This window comes from Mustelus asterias, chromosome 12 (assembly GCF_964213995.1).
Source record: "Mustelus asterias chromosome 12, sMusAst1.hap1.1, whole genome shotgun sequence".
Taxonomy (NCBI): Eukaryota; Metazoa; Chordata; class Chondrichthyes; order Carcharhiniformes; family Triakidae; genus Mustelus; species Mustelus asterias.
This window is the reverse complement of record NC_135812.1, coordinates 103,133,567-103,149,309: the sequence shown is the minus strand read 5'-3', so window position 1 is coordinate 103,149,309 and position 15,743 is coordinate 103,133,567. Positions and strand designations below refer to the sequence as shown.

Here is a 15,743-nt window from a genome sequence, read left to right as displayed (position 1 = left end):
TTATTCCTCTTTTCCTCATTCTATTTTTGTTTTTAGCTTTAGTTTAGCTGTTTTTCTAAACTGTAGAATATCAACGGTCTTTTTTTAAAAAAACTAATTTTTTGGTAACTTCTATTGCTGCCTCCTTATTTCCATCATGGAATCCCTACAATGCAGAAGAGGCCATTCTGGCCATCAAGTCTGCACCGACTCTTTGACAGAGTATTTTACCCAGGCCCCTCCCCGCCCTAACTTCTAACCCCACTCATTTAACATGGCGAATCCATCTAACCTTGGCACCTTAAGACACTAAGGGCCAATCCACCTAACTTGGACATCTTTGGACTGTGGAAGGAAACTGGAGCACCAGGGGAAACCCACGCAGACACAGGGAGAACATGAAGACTCTATATATGCACGCACACAGTCTCTCCAGCTTGGAATTGAAACAGGGTCCCTTGTGCTGAGGCAACAGTGCCGCTGTGCCACCGAGCTGCTCATCTATTTTGATTTCAACGCAATGCCAAGTCAAAAGTGCGATTTGGCTGGCTTATAAATTGTTGTTATTTATCAGCAAGTCAAATGTCAAAGCTTTCAAGATTGACTTGGTGGCGAGTGTAATGCCTAGTTCAGTACTCGATGCGTGTCCAAATAGAAGAAGGCTGCTGGCTACTGATTATGTTGATTGCCTTCGCTGGTAATATTATTTGTACCTCTTCATGGATGAGTCTGCTCAGTTATGCAAATAATTGTGATGATTGAAAGCCATTTTTACAGCCTGAATATTTTTCTACTCGTGATTTATGCTGCCAACTTCAGATCAACACTGGAAACCGATCAGCGATTTCCTACTATAATCTCCAGCCATTTAACATTTAGATTGATTCATCTGAACCTAGGTGGCTTTAAATGTTTTAAAAAAGATAAGGAAAGTGTCCTGACTTGTAACTGACCTCAGATTGGTTTCAACATTGAAGGGTCATTGCACCTTTTAGCCTTAAAGGAACATACACAGCTACACGTTAATGACAGAAGATATATCATGCATTGCATGCTCCTGTCTTTGTAAGACGGCATTTCCTCTGACTTGCTACAATATCTATAAATATTAAATAAAAAGGTGTCTGTTTTCTTCCTTGCAGGGAATGGCTCTATCTATTGTCCCATGAAATGTTGAACCCATACTACGGACTATTCCAGTACTCCAGAGATGACATCTACACATTACAGATCAACCCAGATTCTGCGGTCAATCCTGTAAGCACAAGGTCTCCTTTTTAATTGATGGCCGTTCTTCTCCACTATATAATTTTTGTAGTGGTGGTTTGTTATTTCACAGTAAAATGAGGAGAATAACCAGTAGGCCAGATGCCCTGTAACTAATTACTGCAAGCAGTCCAATGAGATTAATGTGAGAAATTGGAAGCAGAAGCAGCTGGATTAATGAAAACCCACAGATCTGTACGTGCATGTGTTATAGTTTTTAATAAAGTACGTTGCCTGGTAGAGTAATTGACTGTTGATGGACAAGTGTTAAATGAGAACTTCCAGTGAAAGATCATATTTTAGAATGTAACTACTATACTGAGATATGAGGGATGAACACAGGACATTCATTAGATTTAATATACATAGCTGTGACTGTGCAGTATGAATGGTTAATTCATAAACTGGGTTTAAAAATTCAATTTTCTGTTCATAACTGTTCATTTGTTGAATTATATGTTTATAGCCAGCCTAAGCTCCAAAGTTAGAAAACTATGCATGAATAAAAGTGTCTTTTTATTGCCGCATGCTGAGAATATTTATTTTATTGAGGTAGCTGGTTAATAAAATTAATGTTTCTTTTTCCATGGTAGGTGATTATAGACACATTGCACATGTGTCAAGTAGAATAGTAGTCGTATTGGAAAATATAGGGTAATGGGAGAATACATTCAACCAAAAAAATCTGTCTGACAAAAGAGTGGATTTGTGTGTGCAGATGAGTGAGCAGCAGCTTAAACCAAAGTTTGTCTGGGTCAGCCTTGTGGAATATTGATAGGGAGTGAATCTGGGGAATGACCTCTTGTGCAGGAAACCTAAAGAGGGGAGATGAAAGAACAAAATTGAATAGGATAGTGAGCAGTATGGTTGAACTTGACATGAAATCAGTTAGTTAATTAGTTACGAAAGTTTAAATCTTGGACTTTGGACTAGTTCAGATTTTCGAACCCCTCCAGCATTCAGCTGGAGACATGTTGTCCAAAATTGAATGGAGTCTCCCAATTTGTTCATATGGTGAAAGTTATTAAGTCTCCAATTTAAGGATTAAATCCACAAGACTCATGGTAGCTCTTTAAGCTTTCCAGTTGCAATGTGTTGCCTTTATGCTTTGAGTTTCAATTCCAACAACATCAAATAATCCTTGTCATTTACCGTAGAAGTTTGATGAAAGAAAATAGGCAACATTGATAAAGTAGTGTGTCTGAGCCATCCTTGACGCCAGGTTGCTGGAGTCAGAGGTATACAGCACAGAAAAAGGCCCTTCGGCCCATCGCATCTATGCTAGTCAAAGACAAGCCGTCTAACTACTCTAATCCCATTTTCAAGCACTTGCCCCATAGTCTTGTATGCCTTAGTATCGCAAATGCACACCTAAATATTTCTTAAATGTTATGAAGGTCTCTGCCTCCGCCACTCTTTCAGGCAGTGAGATGCAGACTTCCACCACCCTTAGGGTGAAAAGGTTTTTCCTCGCATCCCTTCTAAACCTCCTTGCTCTCACCTTAGATCTACGCAGCCTAGTCTTGATCTCTTCATGAAGGGGAAAAGTTTCTTCCTGTCTTCTCTATCTATGCTCCTCATAATTTTATACATCTCAATCATACCCCGCCTCGGTCTCCTTTGGTTTGATTTATTATTGTCACATATATTAGTACATAGTGAAAAGTATTGTTTTTTGCGTGCTATACAGACATCGAGAAGGAAACGAGAGAGCGCAGAATGTAGTGTTCCAGTCAAAGCTAGGGTGTAGAGAAAGATTAACTTAATACATGGTAGGTCCATTCAAAAATGTGATGGCAGCAGGAAAGAAGCTGTTCTTGTCGGTTGGTCCTCAGATTTTATCTTTTTCCTGATGGAAGAAGGTGGGAGAGTATGCCCGGGATGGGTGGGGTCTTTGATTATGCTGGCTGCTTTTCCGAGGCAGCGGAAGATATGGACAGTGTCAATGGATGGGAGGCTGGTCTATGTGATGGATTGGGCTTCATTCATGACCTTTGTAGTTTTTTGTGGTCTTGGACAGAGCAGGAACCATACCAAGCTGTAATGCAACCAGAAAGAATGCTTTCTGTGGTGCATCTGTAAAAAATTGGTGAGAGTCATAACGGACATGCCAAATTTCCTTAGCCTCCTGAGGAAGTAGAGACTTTGGTGGACTGACTTAACTATAGCACGGCATGGAGGAATCCGGACACCTAAAGATTTGACACTCTCAACCATTTCCACTTCGTCCCCGTTGATGTAGACGGGCATGTCCTCCACTACACTTCCTGAAGTCAATGACTATCTCCTTCGTTTTGTTGATATTGAGGGAGAGATTATTGTTGTCGCACCAGTTCACCAGATTCTCTATCTTTTTCCTGTACTCCTCTGCTCCAAGGAAAACAACCCCAGCCTCTCCAATCTCTTTTCATAACTAAAACTCTCCAGTCCAGGCAACATCCTGGTAAAGCCCCTCTGCACTCTTTTCAATGCTATCACATCCCTACTATAATGTAAAAAAGTAAAGTTAATGTTTATTTATTAGTCACAAGTAATTAACACTGCAATGAAGTTACCGTGAAATTCCCCTAGTCGCCACAGTCCGGCGCCTGTTCGGGTCAACGCACCTAATCAGCACGTCTTTCAGAATGTGGGAGGAAACCGGAGCACCCGGAGGAAACCCACGCAGACAAGGGGAGAACATGCAAACTCCACACAGACAGTGACCCAAGCTGGGAATTGAACCCGGGTCCCTGGCGCTGTGAGACAGCAGTGCTAACCACTGCTACCGTGCCGCCCTAAGTCCAGAATTGCACACAATACTCTAGCTGTGGCCTAACCAACATTTTGTATAGTTCCAGCATAACCTTCCTGTTCTTAAACTCAATGCTTTGGCTAATAAAGGCAAGTATACCATTTGCCTTCTTAACCACCTTATCCACCTGTCCTGCTACCTTATGTCACAGGCTTTGCTTAGTATTTTAAGTTGTCACCTCAACCAGGATAACAGCAGTTTAATTTTTAAAATGGAATTTGCATTTTTGTATTTCTGTAATTTCAGTATAAAAAATGAGTGGTGATTGCTCTTTAATCTTTCAAGTATTATTTCTTTTCATTTCTGAGGTGTGACCATGTTTTCTGCCTACAGCATCTGCAAAGTTATTTCTTCTGTGTTTCTAACTGAGCTTTATAAAATATTTAGAATGTACAGATGGCTTTGAGTTAAAGCTTGTAAATGTTAGTTTCTTGTTGAAATCTGAGAATGTCTGGACCTCAGGTGTAGTAACTAACAGTGAGACAGATGCCTCTTGGAAAATGGGATGGTGAAAAGACCAACGTACATTCTTAATATGAACTCTGAACTCAACACTCCATTTTTAAACAGTTAAGTTAAAAGGGAAAGGGATTAAAGCATAACCTAACAATTCCTTGTTTTTGGTAGAATTTATTGATGATTCATCTTTCTGATTTTAAAAAAACCCAACAAAATTTTAATTGAGGACAAATGATTGTTGATACCAAATAACAGTCTACATTTCCCCTTTCTTCAAACTAGGAGCACTTGTCTTATTTCCATTTTGTTGGTCGGATTATGGGGATGGCAGTGTTTCACGGACACTACATCGATGGGGGCTTTACCCTTCCCTTCTATAAACAACTGCTGGGAAAGTCAATCACACTGGACGACATGGAATCTGTGGACCCAGATCTACACAACAGCTTAGTCTGGATCCTGTATGTACGCTACTGCTTTATCCCTTATACTGTTTAATTCTTTGTTTTATCGCTTATACTGCTTAACTCTACTTATGTGGAGAACAGTTTCAGTAATTCCATTTTGGACTTCGTAAGTTAAGTCAGCTCAAAAAGGGGTGGGATGGGGTAGAGATTGTTTTAAGGCTCACTTAGAGAAATTTGCACAGGTAAAGCTGGATGTTTTGAAACCCTTTGGTTTACACACACCGTTTTTATCTTGACTGCTGATGGAGCAGTTGTGGACGTAAATGTGAATTCTTGAATGCCGGTTTTGAATGATTCCTATCCAGTGGGATGATATGATAATGGAGTATTTTTGTCTGAGTATGATATTGACTACTTTAATTTTGTCATGATGCATAAAAAGTTAAACCAAGCTTCAGTCTGCAAAATCCTGGGCCTGTTTAACTTGGTGCTCTGTTGCAACAATTAATGTAGTTGTCACTGGGCAATTCTCCAAGGGAGGAACAAAGTCATTCAATTCAAAAGCAAGCATCCTGTGTGGTTAGTTTCCCTATATATTTTAAGTTGGTAACACTTTGAATTAATGATTATTTAAATTCATTGGATCCTCACCACTATTGCTGAAGATAATCATCATCCTGTTTTTTTTTCAAAATCAGTGACTATAACAAATCTTTGAAGGTAATTAGTCAGGCCAGATAACATCCATCATTACTGAAAGAAGAATAACGAACCCTTACCTATGATACTGCCGAGCCGTTTATTTATTTTAGCATAGTAGGTGTAAAGTGTTTAATTTCTATTGCAGCACAGAACCAGCTAAACCTAACTGCTGTAAAAATCTTTATTACGTAGCTACAATTGTTTGGATCTTTTGTTGGTGTTTAATAAATATGTTCGGCAGCTAACATCCAAGCAAAACTCTAGTATTGTATTCTGCTACCTTTCAAAGTCCAGGAGGACCTTTTGAAGGCATAAAACAAAACCAGTGGCTGAAACATGTGGAAAGGATTCACTGTTTCATTACCCAGGTATGCTACAAGTTTAACCCAGATTGGGGAGGTAAATGCCCTCTCTAGAACATGGATCACGGGGATTACTGATTAAAGTTGTCCAAAGCATGATAACTCAAAAGATCTAGAATTAAAGAGAAATGTAAAGAAAGCCCAGAAACACAACCTTTTCCAATTGTATATAGAATGTTAACTTGGTTTGTGTCATACCCTCTTCTGTATATACAATTTATTCCAAATTACTGTTTCACAAATAGAATCGGTTTTCATAATTGTGCTCCTCAAATATTCAGTGTTTGAACACATGACAATATATTCATATCAAATTTTGTTAGCTGTAAGATATTTTAAATTTTCTATATCTTTTAAATTGTCATTTTTTAGGTATATTCTTGTCTTTGCTATTTAATAGTACAAATTAAGAACTATAGCATTGGAGCATATTTTTATTGTAGCAGAACTTGAAACCTTTAGAAATCTGCCAGTTGAAACCTCTGTTTAAATTGACAGTAATGACATTTCTGATTTGGGAAAGCAATTGTTTTGGATGGAGTGAGAAAATATGGTATGTTGCAGAATGGCTTTCTTTTTAAAAACTGCCAGCACTTTTTGAGCTTCTGCAAAATTTGCGATGTTGTAAAATGAGTAACGTTCATGGCAATTGTGACTTATAGGTTTGAACTATATTCGCTCTAATGTTCTAAGAACACAAGTGTTTCGAAAAATATAGTTTCTTCACACAGAACTTTCCATATCCACTCACCATTCGTTTATGCTCTCATTCTGACTGATATTCAGAGCAAGCTGTTACCAAACCCAAGCTGAAACACAGTGTTAGTTATTCCAAAGAGTGTGATACATTTTTTCATCTGAAAAACTTAATCGCTTTTATCAACTGATTATGCACAAGCTACAAGACAAAAGGTATGTATCTTTTGAGAGATGAATAGTTTGAGTGAGCAAAGTTTTATTTTTCTCCTGTGCAGTGAAAATGACATCACAGGTGTCTTAGACCATACGTTCTGTGTGGAGCACAATGCCTACGGGGAAATTATTCAACATGAATTGAAGCCAAATGGGAAAAGCATTCCTGTAACGGAGGAGACCAAGAAAGAATATGTTCGGTAAGAGCGAAAATGGGTCTGTTCGACTTGCTGCTGTTTCGTGGTTCAGCTTCATAAAACCTTTATTTAATTAGCAAAACAATCAATAACAAAATAATTTGGTATGTGATTGGATTTCCTGGTGCAAGTTTGCACAACTAAATGTGTGCTGTGGCTTAGTTAGAATATAATGTAAACAACCTATCTATACCAGGAAAGCACCTTTCTCCAATGTGTACTTGATTGTACATCAGTCGCTACTATAGGTTTTCACTGAGTCAACAAGAGCCCAATCATGTCAGAATATTTATCTGCTGCTGTTATTTCAGCCCTGGTCCATTTTTGTAGGTTTTTCAATTTTTTATCTTTTCAATATTAACTTAATACCTTTCAAATTTTTTTTTGCATTTTATAAACTTGAATTTATTTGGCCACATTTCCAAAGATGCCAGTTTCAGTTTGGTGCCTATTCTGAGTGCCTATTCTTTAAATGTGAGCTCAAGAGGTGGCAATTGCTGGAGAGATTTTTCAAAAATGTTCTTGAATCAAGTATGCTACATGACCAAAGTTGACATTACATCAGGTGAAAACCAAGTCAGTTTCTTCCAACATTGAATGTCACTCACTACATTTATAATTACAATTTTCATTACATGTCAAGCGTACAGCCCAAGGGGTTTTAACCTTACACAGTGCCCTTTCCCTATTGCATTTTTGCTGCGACAGCCCCAAACTTCAGCATGCCCCTGGTTTTGGAATATGCTGCCCTGCAACACACTCTAATGGACATCTCTTTGCATTTGAAGACCACAAAGCTTCGCAACAGTTAATGGTCCCCCACCTGCAGTTGAAGTTTATACAGTATGAAGCACAGAATCCTCCGTCACAAAGTTGCTCGGGCTGAAATTCAACAAAAACCACTATCGCTTTCCAGACTTCCTTAAGGATGCATTCTGGAAGGAGGTGGAATAAGGTCCCTTACCCACTGCAGCCACCTTGAGGGCAATGTGCAGAGCGGGTGAGACCCCAGCAGGAAGCATAGGAAGATAGGAATATTTAGACGCTAAAACACTAAGGTGCATCTAGTTTGTCTTCTACTCTCCTGATAGTATGATACAATGTTAATGGAATTATTAACTGATGATAGCAATTACTCTTATCAAATAGTATACAACCAATCCAGATATAAGCTGAGGAAATGTACAGTGGTGGAGAGTTTTGTGAGCCACAGGCCCAAAGCCATCTGTTTCTCCCTTAAAGTGTCAAATCACAGCCATGCCTGCTTCTGTCCAAATGGGTGGACTTTCCAGCAGTTTCCTTGCACTGAACAGAAAGGAGCTGCCAACAATTGAGTAACTCTGTCAGCAATTCAGTCAACAAGAGCCCAACCTGATGGATTAACCTTTCTGTGATGTGCTATGATGGTCACATCACATGTGAAACGCACTGACTGGAGGAAATGTTTCCCGTTTAGGCTATACGTGAACTGGCGATTTCTAAGAGGTATCGAGGCCCAGTTTCTTGCTCTTCAGAAAGGATTCAATGAGGTGATCCCACAGCATTTGCTGAAAACGTTTGATGAGAAGGAGTTGGAAGTGAGTCCTGTTTTTACCCACTACAGCATTGCCATTACTGTTTCAGACATTGTGCTTGACATCACTAAATCTCCTGTTGAAACAAGAAAATGTTAACTCCTTTTAAACCGATTGATATTCATATTATGTTCCTCTTTTGACTGTGCTGTTGTAAACCGTGAATGTTTTTGCATTGCCCTTGTTAATTGGGGAAATGGAGGTTACAGGTGGATCCACGCTTTTGCAGTTTGATAAACTTGAACATTTTAGATTCCCACCAACAAATGTGTTTGTCACCACTGTGTGCCGATTCTGAAGCAGCTAACTGGCATTTGATCAAGTCTGTAATGTCACCCATCCTTAGTGGGCATTTAATGTTTGCTCAGAGTTATGTCCCTGTTTGAGCCATAAGTCAAGAAAGTGCTCACGTTCAATCTTTGCTGAGTTAGTTAATCTCAGGTGAACGGATGTGGAGGTGTGACAATTGAGTTGGGGAAATTGACCAGGATTCATAAAAGCAGGAGCAGGAATAGATTCACAATCAAGGCTGATCTTCAAACTTAATTCCACTTTCCCACCTGACCCACATAAACCTAGATTCCCTTGAGTTGAAAAATCCCCCTGTCTCTGCCTTGATTGTACTCAAAGACTGCACATTCATAACTCTTCAAGTGAAGAATTTTCCTCATCTCAGCCTTAAGTGGCTGGCCCCTTATCTGAAATTATGGCCCCAGTCTTTCCAGCTAAGTTTAAAGTTTATTTATTAATGTCACAAGTAGGCTTCCTGCAATGAAGTTACTGTGAAAATCCCCTAGTTGCCACACACTGGCGTCTGTTCGGGTACACTGAGGGAGAATTTAGCATGGCCAATGCACCTAACCAGGAAACCTAGCTAGGGAAAATAGCTTCTCCACATTGATGCTGTTAAGGCCTTTCAGGATCTTGAGTTTCTCAATGAGATCATCATCTCTCATCCGTCTAAATTCCAGACAGTATATATCCGTTCTCCTTGATCTCTCTTCACAGACCCCCCCCCCACCCCCTTTGATGTCTTCAACAGTGTACAGGTGCTCTTACTAGAAGGTACATGTGTGTGGGTAGCTGTAGGGTGACCTCAGAATTGGTTTGGCGGTGTTGCCCTCTGTAGCCTGTCAACACTGACTATCAAGGTTTGTGGATAGTGCTGCTTGAGTATACCAGGGGCAGCTTTTGCCTGTGAAACAATGACTCAGAGAGTTGACAACTTGAAGGAAGAGAAGGAATCAAATTAATGGGAAGAAAAATACAATATTGGGTTCAAGCGAGATCCGAAAGGAAGATTTAAATTTATTTAGCTTGTTTCATAGCCTCAGGACATCCCAAAACACTTGCAGGCAAAGAAAGACTAATATAACAAATTAAATTGAGTGTCACAAACTAAAGTAACATCAGGGAAATTGAATCCAAAGATGTGCGGGTTAGTTTGATTGGCTATGCTAAATTGTCCCTTGGTGTCAGGGGGGGCTACGGGGATAGGGGCTGGGTGGGATTGTGATCGGTGCAGACTCGATGGGCTGAATGTCTCCTCCTGCACTGTAGGGATTCTATTAATATTGAAAATTGAAACCATAAATTAACATTTTATTTTTGGTACCTGAGCAGGTTGGATGAGACGAGCGGAATTAAAGTAGGTTCATTGAACTAAAAAAATGAGAGCTTATTAAAGTGTAGTTACAGCAGTTAACCTACTGTAACTATGGGGATAACGGTTGGTGAAACTGTCTCCATATGTTAATTTGGCTTCTTTTCTATTAACTCATCCCAGCTCATTATCTGCGGACTTGGCAAGATTGATATCAATGACTGGAAATCAAACACTAGGTTAAAACACTGTACGCCAGATAGCAATATTGTGAAGTGGTTCTGGAAGGCAGTGGAGTCATTTGATGAGGAAAGGCGAGCCAGATTACTCCAGTTTGTGACAGGATCCTCTCGGGTTCCTCTGCAGGGTTTTAAAGCATTACAAGGTGAGTGTGAATTTCTGGCTGTGTACAGCTTTGTCAACATTACAAAAACATAAACTTGGTCACTTTTTTCTACCTGTGTGTTCCAAAGGGAATGTGGGAGAGATGGCTATCACCTTCTCAACATTACTTTGGGCTGAAAGGAGGCATCAGTTTACAAAGTGCAATAACTTTGGGTCTAAAATGCTATGAAATGAGCAATGCTTTTCCTACAATTACAGCCTATTTTAAGTGTATTGATATTTAAAAACACACTTTATATTACTGCAGGTGCAGCAGGCCCAAGGCTCTTCACCATTCACCAAATCGATGCCAGCACCAACAACCTCCCCAAAGCACATACCTGGTAGGGGATTGCATTTTCTTCTTCTTAGTTAATTTTTTGATGAATACTTCAAGTTGCCTTTAGAGTGAAAAAGAAGCCAGGAAATGGATGTGTAAAGTTCAATTAATGAAAATAGCGCAATGATCAGTGTAACATTATGAGTAAGATGATGTTTTGGCACAGTTAACCCATCCCATTAAATTTGTACTAGACTTGGCAGGAATTCATGAAAGGAACAGGGGGATAGTTTTATAAATGGAATCTGCGATTAATTTTGTGTCATCTTGCGGCTCTTTCACTCTTGTTCCCTGGAGTGAACAGATGACAGTATCATGCACTGAAGTAAAAGTTACTGCATAATTTGTACTGTGATTTATAGCTGGCTTATAAAGATTATGAAGACAGCTTAGAGGGATGTTACGGACAATGAGGCAATGTAATAAAAGGAGTCCTGGAAAACAATTGTGCGCATTTATGTCAGAGACTATTGAGGAATAAACTTTGAGGCAATGCAGCTGTGGCATGATTTATGGGCTGTTCAGATCTTGGTAGTAAAACACATCTCTTGATTGTTTTCTTCCCAGCTTTAATAGAATTGACATTCCTCCCTACGAGAACTATGAAAAACTCTATGAAAAGCTGCTAACAGCCATTGAAGAGACTTGTGGCTTTGCTGTGGAATGATTGCTTTGTGAATCATGGGACTTGCGTACACACCTGTCACTGAGGGCTTTCTCCTGCCGAAGTTCCAGCAGTGCTTGGAATATACAGGATGTCTTTCCCTTACATAGCAAGAGGACAGCAAGAGGGATTGGATGATTAGGGAACTTTGAGGAAACCGGTCACCTGGCTTTTGCCATGAGACTATCAGCTGCTAAACTAATATCTGGAAAATTACAGACTGCTAGCTTTTTATGATTTGACCAGTTAGCAGTATTCTTGATAGCATTTCTGATTTAAAAGACTACTACAACAATTTAGTCATCTGTCTTAAGCCCATCTACTCTTTACTAATTGTTAATACCCCCATGCATCATGATATAGACTGCAGCAATCGGTACAACATAACCATTGTTGGGCTGACGTGACTATGCCATAATTGCACCTTTTTTCCTACTGGTCATTCATTTGGGTGTGAAGCGTATAAGTTATCAACAGCTCTAGTAAACTTCTTATTCCAAATGGATTCTCAAATGGAAAATAGGCTGAATTTTTTTGTTTCATCGTGTTCTTCCTGGTGTGCTGCAGACTTGAGTCAATGTCTGTTTGTCCAGTTTTTTATATAAAATCGTCACAGGAGGAAAGATGCCACTTTGGTTCAGCCAACTCAGCCATAACCACTTTTCTCCAAACCCTCCCAAATTGACAGGGAGGAATCTTTTTATGAACTGCATATTACCAGCCAGCATTGCTAACTGGGAAGTTTCTTTTGTGTCATTTTTCTTTTGTTTTTGCATCAGTTATTTACGTGACTTAAGGGATAAATACTCCTTTGTAGTATATTAAAAGCAGCAACACTCTACAATGCTATGTTGGTTTATGCTCCCAGAACGTTTTCTAACATTGTGAAGGGTGTGAGTTACATTCCACCTTTTATTAGTCATAGCTGGGCTGAGATAAGCTTCATTTGTGTAGCCAGCAACAATTATTAAAACAAAAATTAAATATATAAATTGAAGAGAGTTGTTCTCGGTTATGCTTTTCTATCCATAGTTGAATTATGACCTGTATATTAAACTGAGGCAGCTCAAAACCCCGCATTGACATTTTTATAAAAGAGTTTGAGATCGTTGTATTTTTTTTGTAATTTTAATGATAGGAAATCTTCTGCAGATCCTATACATTCACATGAGTTTTAATATATTTATAACCTGTTGACATTCTTGTCAATTAGTATTTCTGTACTGGGAGCACCTGTTGATACAGCAATCTTATATTTTTTTTGCCCTGCACTGCTGCCTATCAATTGCAAGAGCATCATCCAACAGGAAAGTGTCCTGCAATGGTGCTTTGTACAGTCTTGGGTGAGGCATGATATATAAATCTGAGGCTAATACTGTGACTATTACAACTTTTAAGTTAATTGTATCTTAACTTTTATTTTAAACCACTTTTTGCACATCTTAGAACTGTAGTTCTGTTTGGTTTGTTGACCTGTTCTCGCAACCCCCTCCCTCCCCGTTCTAAAAGGTTGACAGCTGACATCCCATTACCAGAACAAAGTCTTCAATGGACATTTACAGCTGTGTTCTTCTGATAATTGTCTAATGCACATGTGGTCTATTTTCATGATCTGTTTCGAAACCATCCATAACACTACACCTAAGTTTATCAATAATGGATTTAAAATGGGCTGCATACTGAGAAGTAGAAGCTAAAGTCAGCAATTAGAGTGTTGCTCTTGTAATAAAACGCATGCTTCATCATACAGCTGATAGCTCCTAGCATGCACCCATGGCTTCACAGACTTGAAATAATACATTATAGCAGACAGGAGCAATTCACTGTATGTAACACTTATTGGTTAATAGAATATTGTCTACCAGTTGTTAAAATCTTTCTTTTTATATAGATGTAATTAGTTTACAATTAACCCCTTGGCTTTACTTCCCAGTTCTTAAAAGCACCATATTTTATTTTGTTTTTAGGTTTTTCTCATTTCCATTTTATTTTGTATTTATTACAGAGTGTTTTAGCGTCGTTAACACATTGTATTTCACTCCCTCTGTTACATGGGCTTTAATAATTAAACAAAAAAACTGTATGGAAACAAACTTTTGCGTGTGTACCCATGCAGGATGAGCAATAAAGTGTATGCTGTTTGCACCCTCACAGCATAACCAGTTCAGTTTTATGTTTGTCTTCTGTTTACTAATTGCTCAGACATTAAATCAATATTGAAAAAGTAAATTGATGGGGTTAAACTGTTTATACTTCAATGCAAAAAAACAGAAAATGCTGGAAAATCTCAGCAAGTCTGACAGCATCTATGGGGAGAGAATTGAGCTAATGTTGAGTCTAGATGACCCTTTGTCGGAGCCAATTCCTCACTTTTACAGTAGGGGGTGACATGGTTGACCTAGCTTCAACAACTGATAATTCCCATTGCTGTCATTCTTCCTGTCCCTTCAAAATGATTATGTTGACAGTGGGTCCAGAGAAAAACAATACTCTTCAGCCAGGAAGGACTCAGCAAGATGGCATCACTAATAATACAGCACCCTCTTCAGTACTGGATTGAAATGGCTGCCTAGATTACATGGGATTTGAAACAACACCTGATGCAGATGCCCAATGGACAGAGGCAACAACAGCCATCATCTTTGTTTACTTCATCTGTGAAAGAAGAACTGTGTAAACAGTGCAGCAGCTGTATCCAACCTGTGACCCTCAAAGCTGCTGCAGTGCTAGTGGCTTTCACTTGAAATTGCTGGTTGGTGCTGCTTGAATATTTAGAAAGACTGTTTATAGTGATATTTGAATTAAGCCAGAACAGGTTTGGATAATTGTATTTGATTAGAACATTTAAAATTTCTCAACCAATGACAAAAGCTCAAAGGAAAAGATGCTACAACTTTACCAAACGTCTTGTAAACCTGGTGTATAGAATAATGAACATCCCTGCTAAATGTAGGTACTGCTGACAGCAAGCCTCAGACTACCTCAAAGATCACAGCAAGCATTTGCTTAGAAACATTTTTAGAAAAAGGTTTAATAAATTAGTGGTGAAACATGATCATGTAGAAAACGTTAGATCAATACAACTGCCCTTCATCTTGTAAATTTATGTATAGACTTATCCACTGTACAGGATAAAAATGTACAAAGTAATTTCTGAATCAAATAGGCTTTACAATATTAGTGTCCAAGCATCCATGGCCCCTGCTGCTGAGGATAGTCATGCAACAAAATTTTAACATGAAGCAACAAGCCTGCATTTGAAGATCCTGACATTGTAGAAAGATCTGCTCATTTATCCAGCATAACAATCACTACCCTTCCAACTGCTTTAACATCTTGAAACCTAGCACAGTACATAAGTGAAAAGCTTTCATACAATGTACAATAATGTAGAAGTTAGATCATCAGTAATGATTCAGAATTTGTTCCTACTTAATTTTAACTTGTTCAGGAGTTCATTTAAATTCTGGATCTCAGTACATAATCTTATAGTGCTCCAGTTAAACGCATTTTCCCTATTATGTACATCTGCTCCATTTCTCTGTCTGGATTGAATGAAAGTATTGTTGTGCTTTGCTTTGGTTACCTGAGCCCTTTGAAAAGGTGCTCAAGAACTCATTCCTCGGAACAAATGTTCATAATGATGGGGTTTTACTATGCTGGAATGATGCCATCTGGAGTCGATGCTGTACCCTTTCTGCCTCCAATTCTCTGAAGTACACGTCATCATCATCCCGTATGATCATTTCTTGAAGTTCCTGGATCTCCTTCTCCATCTTTACACGTAGTTCTTGCTTCCATTTTTGGAGTGCCTAGGAGATTCAAACAGCTTTAGCAAGTTAGTCGGCACTGTCAAACTTAAAACAAGAGCTGTAAATTTTAACCTGTAACCCTCCAAAGAACATGGCTGAGGTTACAGCAATGTGATTCAAACATTGTACTGAATTACCTATTGGTAATTGGTCAGAGGAAAAATCATAATGGAGCTAAGTAAAAGGAGCTTAAAATAAAATTTGCCATTGTTATACTGCTCCTGTACAAGGTTCTTCCCTTCACAATACAATTTACAAGGAGAAATGCACACATTGATCTCTAATGGA

The 15,743-nt window shown here is 38.9% G+C and overlaps 2 protein-coding genes across 5 annotated transcripts in view; one reads left to right on the top strand and one right to left on the bottom strand.

The window, feature by feature from the left end:
• smurf2 (SMAD specific E3 ubiquitin protein ligase 2) overlaps nt 1–13,816 on the top strand; it is a 210,842-nt gene extending 197,026 nt beyond the window's left edge. For all 3 annotated transcript variants that reach the window (XM_078225768.1, XM_078225766.1, XM_078225767.1), the window contains 7 exons: nt 1,122–1,236; nt 4,781–4,959; nt 6,944–7,081; nt 8,535–8,655; nt 10,439–10,640; nt 10,908–10,983; nt 11,547–13,816. In XM_078225768.1, the coding sequence (XP_078081894.1) occupies nt 1,122–1,236; nt 4,781–4,959; nt 6,944–7,081; nt 8,535–8,655; nt 10,439–10,640; nt 10,908–10,983; nt 11,547–11,646 (931 nt within the window). In that variant the 3' untranslated portion in view covers nt 11,647–13,816. The remainder of the gene's footprint in view (nt 1–1,121; nt 1,237–4,780; nt 4,960–6,943; nt 7,082–8,534; nt 8,656–10,438; nt 10,641–10,907; nt 10,984–11,546) is intronic.
• The window catches only part of LOC144501766 (centrosomal protein of 95 kDa-like), a 54,979-nt gene continuing 53,045 nt past the window's right edge, over nt 13,810–15,743 (bottom strand). For both annotated transcript variants that reach the window (XM_078225760.1, XM_078225759.1), the window contains exon 22: nt 13,810–15,455. In XM_078225760.1, the coding sequence (XP_078081886.1) occupies nt 15,279–15,455 (177 nt within the window). In that variant the 3' untranslated portion in view covers nt 13,810–15,278. The remainder of the gene's footprint in view (nt 15,456–15,743) is intronic.